The following is a 6,073-nucleotide window of genomic DNA, read 5'->3' on the forward strand; positions in this document are numbered from 1 at the left end:
GTACAACAAAGGCACTTTTGAATTAAGAAGTATGGAGGGTATTATTAGTAGATTAGACATTGGTATTGCTGTAAATTGATTTGCTCCTTCCAATGTCTATATTATCTGTGATTCTCATACTTTATATCATGACAATTATTTTGTCCTTCAAAGAGGTTTAAGCAAATTGACCACTGTGGTGAGACTCTTTGTCCTTGGTAAGTAGAGAACATTTAGGACTAACCTTGTGTCCTTTGACTCTGAGGATGTGAACGCTCATTTCCAGGTTGATGGTACGTGAATGGATGTTATTCCTTATGATGTCAGTTTTCTTTATAATTGCCGGCAATTGAACTAACATTATTAATAATAATTTTCATGACTGAGACTGCACTTTGTGACTCACAATTCTGAATAACACTATGCATCTATGTTTTCATCTTATATTTACATTCTTCTCTTGCATTTACATTTTATTTTAAATATACAGAAGAATGAAGATGTGCTATACCCAGGGGTTGAACTAACATGAATGTAGAAATTCCATAGTTTAGAATACATACATATATGTATATATTTGATTAAAAACATAAAGATATGATAGAAATAAAATATATCTACAAATATATGCACACACAAACATACATACACACATACACACACAAAGTTTTCTCAAGAATACTACAAGGAGAGGCTTACTAATCCATGAAATAGAGGGAAACTAAGAACTAAGCAGAATAAAAACACAATGGTAAAGGGCAGAATGTGCCAGAATCCCCCCAGTTTTGGAATTCTGTCCTATTAAAACCTTTACAATTGAAATTACGTGTTACGTTAATCTGGGAACAATTATAGCTGAATTTATGTGTTCTTGTCTCAGGTGATATACAATTCATCACTTTACAGGAGCATTTCAGGGCACTCAGTTCCCCTGTGATGTTTTTCTGTTAAACTCTTGTCAATCCCCAAATGAATCAAGAATCTACTCAGGAAACAAGTTGGTGGTTGAGGAGTTCTCTCTCAAGATTCCGCCAGTGACAATCAGTTTGATGGCTTTTCGAAACCACGGATAAAAGAAAGCATAAATCAAAGGGTTCATGGCTGAGTTGTAGTAAGCGATCCATACTAGGATTTCATACACATACGTGGGAGTGATGAACCCTAGGAAGGCATCAATGATGGAGTCAATGAAGTATGGCAGCCATGACAGGAGAAAGGCTGCCACTGCGATCCCCAGGGTTTTGGCTGCTTTCCTCTCTCTCTTGGCCACTCTGTCCTTGTAGCTGTCTGATGCCTTGGCAGTCTGGTCGCTCATTCTCTCAATCTTCTGAGCCTGCTGTTTAGCAATGAGGAAGATCTTAGAGTAGACAGTTATCATTATGAGTGTGGGGATAAAAAATAATAGAAAATTGATGAAGACCCAGCTCTGATTCACTGCAATTTGACAGCCTCCCACACAGGTGAGGGCAGTCACTAGATCCTCCAGCCCAGCTTCATTTGCTCCTGTGTAAAGGAGAGAAAAACTATAGGTAACAGACAGGAGCCAGGAGAAGGCAATGCACTTGCCAGAAACAGAAGCTGTGAATCTGGTGGGGTAGGTGAGGGGGTCACTGACAGCAATATATCTATCCACAGAGATGAAGCACAAGTGGAAGATGGAAGAATAACAGAATGACCCTTCAAAACAAGAATGAAATTTACAGTAAGTGTCCCCAAAGTACCAGCAGCTCTCCACGGACCTCACTGTGCTGAAGGGCATTACGGTCAATCCCACCAAGAAGTCAGCACAGGCCAGGGACGCCACCAGAAAGTTGGCAGGGGAGTGCAGCTGCCTGAAGTGGAGAATTGACATCATCACCAGAAGGTTTCCACACACAGCTAGCACAGCCCCAAAGCCAAAGACTGCATAGAGGATGAGGCGAGGGCCTGGGGAGTATGGGTTCCTGATGCAGGATCCGTTCAGGTTCTCATAGCACAGCAGGACTGATGTGGGAGGGACCGGAGCTTCAGTCATGATTCTGAATTGATCCCAGTCAAAACTGTCATCATCTGTAGCCATTTATGCTATTCTAAAAATCCTCAGAAAAAAAATGCAGAACTTATAGTTCTCTTTTCCTGTACATATATGCACCAGGTTTTGACATCAATTCAGATTTACATTCTCTAAAATTATCTCCTTCCTAATTCAGAGCCAACCTTCCCTATTACGTGAATGCTCTTTAAGTCTATTTTAAATATTATCTCTGCTTAATCTATTCTCACATCTCAAAGCATGAGTCTATTCTGTGACACACATTTCAATTCCACCTTTTATTAGCAATGCCATTGTTTTTGATTAGCCTATGCAATGCCCTACGCACATTTAACCCTCAGGAAAGCAGCCTAATGATGTCAAATGCAGCGTGTCCCTAGGACTGAATCCCTATGGTGTAAGTATAGGCAGGTAGCAGCTTGTTAGTAAGTGTGTTGTTTATGCCACAACCAAACTATTCCCCTTCTAATTTGCTGGTGGCAGCTGACCTTTATGTATGATGTAGGTGAATGTGATACCTGCTGCAACAGAACTTTGCACAGCATTTGATGCTTTGTTCATTTATTAGAGCTCGTTTTTTTCCCTTGTGAGAAATTTTATCCATAGTCCTCATGTTGAAAGGTACAAAAATCCCTTCGTAAAGATATTTTCTCCCTTCAGGCATTGGTCTGTCTTAGAGAAATATGGTGCAGAATCTTGAAAACCTTAGTTGTTCTTCAGGTTTAGCTTTAATATTTCTCGATTGGGAAAGTGAGGTCAGGGAAAGCAGCAAAAGGCTATTACAAGAAACAGAAGTTTCTTCTCCGTGTCCTTCATTTGGTTTAATGGATTCTTTGGAAATGTAATGTATTAATCAAATGTGGAAGAAGCGGCAGGGAGTGGCCCAGTCTACAAAGTGCTGGCAGTACACATGTCAGGGTGTGAGCTTGGATCCTCAGAAGCCTAATAAATGCCTGGTAGACATGGCTGCCCACCTATAATTCCAGGGCTCAGAAGGAAGACACAGTTGATTTCCATAGCAAGTGGGCTAACTAGAATGGTAGCATTGGCAAGCTATGGGTTCAACTGAGAGGCATCCATCAAAGAAGGAGAGAGCAAGTGGAGAAGACTCTCAGTGTCTCTACAGACTTCCACATGCATGTGCACACACGTGGACATTCAAACACATCTAATCATAATGATAAATATTTTCTCACTCTCTGTTTACTTACGAACTCTCCATTTTATTATTGGAGATACTTTGCCTACAGATTAGGATTTTAGGAGCGTTGTTTAGTTTTAATTTTATGAATTTTAGATGCCATTGCTTTTACTATACATCTCAGGGATGATGTGCAATTTATATAGGTCATAATTTCAAACAATTATTCATTTCCTTACTTTCCATTTCTATGACAAGTACCCCAAAACCTGTTTATATTTTGTAATGTTAATATTTTGTTCAAGATTCGGTTTTCTTAAGTCAAGCTAAGCATAGGTGCAGTATTTTTGACAGGTGCTTTAATGTAATTTAGTAAGCTCTCAATTGCTACTTGAAAGTGTCCCATTAAAACACCATTTTCTGCTTAGTTTTCGTGGGTTCCAGGAAGAGCAGATGCTACAGAGATGTAAGAATCTTTGACGAGTACCCCCACTCAGCTCAGTGTGTCTCTTTCCTAGCTAATTCCCCAACTATCTCAGCCATCTTTGTTCTATGTCCATTAAGCTCCCATTCTTTGCTGCCTGTGTCAGGGTTGGAGTGCATACAAGCGATTGTTAATCACGTGCAGCCCCACTCAGAAATTTCACCCTGCGTCACACAATTTTTATCTTCTTTCATTTTACTGATTGAATTTTTCTCTTCATTTAGCTGATTAGACATTGTAACTTTGATTTTGATATCTCCTTTGTCTCATAGCTCCCTTCATTAGGCCATTCTTTTTGAGCCTTCAGATACCCCAAAGGGAAACACATAAAACTAAAAATTAAATAAATCTTTAAAAGAAATGGTTTAAGCCAGATGTGTGGTACATTTGGCTTAAAGGAAGAAAGGACGGAAGGGAGGAAGGAAGGAAGGAAGGAAGGAAGGAAGGAAGGAAGGAAGGAAGGAAGGAAGGAAGAAAGAAAGAAAGAAAATGAAACAAGTAATCAATCAATCAATGTGCGAACTAAACCAACACTTCTCAGAAGATTAAATATAAATGGCTAATAATTACTCAAGAAAAGTGCACATTCTGAAACATCAGGGTAGTTCAAACCACAGCTAAATGAGAAACCTGTTACCCAGGGAGAATGGTTAATACAAAAAAGAAAGAAAATAATAATAAAATAAAATAAAAGAACTAATACAGGAAAAACTGTAGAGAAAAGAGATCCTTATAAATGCTTGGTGAGAAAATAGACTATAAGAGTCATGGGAATCGGTAAGAAATCTCTTTAAAAACTAATGAATGGGGCTGACGAGCTGCTCGTTGACTAAACACATTTACCAAGCCAGACAGCTTGAGAATGATGCCTGGGAACCACATGGTGGGAGAGAACTGACTCCTGAGGGTTGCCTCGGACTGCCATACACACCACAGCAAATGCACAAGTCAGGCTCCCGCCAGAAGAAACAAACAAACCAATAAATATATGTGATTAAAAAAACTGAAAATAAACTGAAGAATAGAACTAAGGTATGATATGGCCATACAGACCCTAGGGGTATGCCTGAGAAAATGAAACCAACAAACAAAAGAAACACCTGGGTTCCCATGTTCTTTACAGCTCTATTCTCAAAAGCCATGATATTGAATTTACCAAGGTGTCTATTAACAAATGGGTAGATGTTAAAACACTGTGCTCATTCACACTGGTGTGCTGTTCAACTATTAAAACGAAATTCTATCATTTACAAGAAAATGGACGAAATGAAAGACAGCAGATTTGGCAAAATAAGCCAGGCATGGAAAGGCAAAAATGTCGTGCTCACTCTTGCTGATGGAGATAAAAGCCTTCCCTGGTTGTGTGAGCACCAGGTTGGGTCCTGGGATCTCTGAGCGCCTCACTGTAGTGTGGAGGCTAAGCCCAGCAGCTGTCACCACACTGCTAACTGACTATATCGAATTACGTCATGAACACTACAGATACCGTTTATCTTACCAGAAAAACAGAAAGTTGAGAAGCTCATGAATGTTCACAGAAAGAAAAAAAAAAATCCTGACAGTTGAAATCTGTCCTGCATCTGCTTCTGGCAAGTGCATCGTCTTCTCCTGGATCCTGCCCATCATCCATAGCTTTTACTTAAGGGGCGAATGAATCTGGGCTGAAGGATCTAGTGACTGCCCTCACCTGTGTGGGAGGCTGTCAACTTGCAGTGAATCAGAGCTGGGTCTTCATCAATTTTCTTTTATCTTTTTTATCCCCACACTCATAATGATAACTGTCTACTCTAAGATCTTCCTCATTGCTAAACAGCAGGCTCAGAAGATTGAGAGAATGAGCGACCAGACTGCCAAGGCATCAGACAGCTACAAGGACAGAGGGGCCAGGAGAGAGAGGAAGGCAGCCAAAACCCTGGGGATCGCAGTGGCAGCCTTTCTCCTGTCATGGCTGCCATACTTCATTGACTCCATCATTGATGCCTTCCTAGGGTTCATCACTCCCATGTATGTGTATGAAATCCTAGTGTGGATTGCTTACTACAACTCAGCCATGAACCCTTTGATTTATGCTTTCTTTTATCCTTGGTTTCGAAAAGCCATCAAACTGATTGTAACTGGCAGAATCTTGAGAGAGAATTCCTCAGCCACCAACTTGTTTCCTGAGTAGATTCGTGGTTTATTGGAGACTGACAAGAGATTCACAGTGAACATTAACGGGAAGATTGAGGGCCTAACCTGATTCTGTAGAAAGAATTATGTTTCAGCTCCGACCAAAATACTTACATTTGGCTATGATTTTTTCAATAAATGTAAGCTTAGTCTTTATTTGTAATGGTATCGGATGACCCTAGATCTAACCATTTTCTCCTGTGTTTTGTGATGATTTCTATTGCTTTGCTTACTGTAACCCCTTTTCCTGCCTTTCTAAAATTCTTAG

At 40.0% G+C, this 6,073-nt stretch overlaps 1 protein-coding gene and 1 pseudogene across 1 annotated transcript; one reads left to right on the plus strand and one right to left on the minus strand.

The window, feature by feature from the left end:
* Nucleotides 1-961: 961 nt before the first annotated feature.
* LOC130869984 (trace amine-associated receptor 7a) lies at nucleotides 962-2,038 on the minus strand. Its single transcript, XM_057762521.1, has one exon. It carries the CDS (start codon nucleotides 2,036-2,038, stop codon nucleotides 962-964), a length of 1,077 nt encoding a protein of 358 aa, XP_057618504.1.
* Nucleotides 2,039-5,164: 3,126 nt separating this feature from the next.
* Nucleotides 5,165-5,803, plus strand: LOC130867560 (trace amine-associated receptor 7a-like; annotated as a pseudogene).
* The last annotated feature ends 270 nt before the right edge of the window (nucleotides 5,804-6,073 follow it).

This window comes from Chionomys nivalis, chromosome 2 (assembly GCF_950005125.1).
Source record: "Chionomys nivalis chromosome 2, mChiNiv1.1, whole genome shotgun sequence".
NCBI classification, from domain to species: Eukaryota; Metazoa; Chordata; class Mammalia; order Rodentia; family Cricetidae; genus Chionomys; species Chionomys nivalis.

What these genes read in the sequence shown, in the direction of transcription:
- LOC130869984 (XM_057762521.1), bottom strand. Translation starts at nt 2,038, where the DNA reads ATGGCTACAGATGATGACAGTTTTGACTGGGATCAATTCAGAATCATG.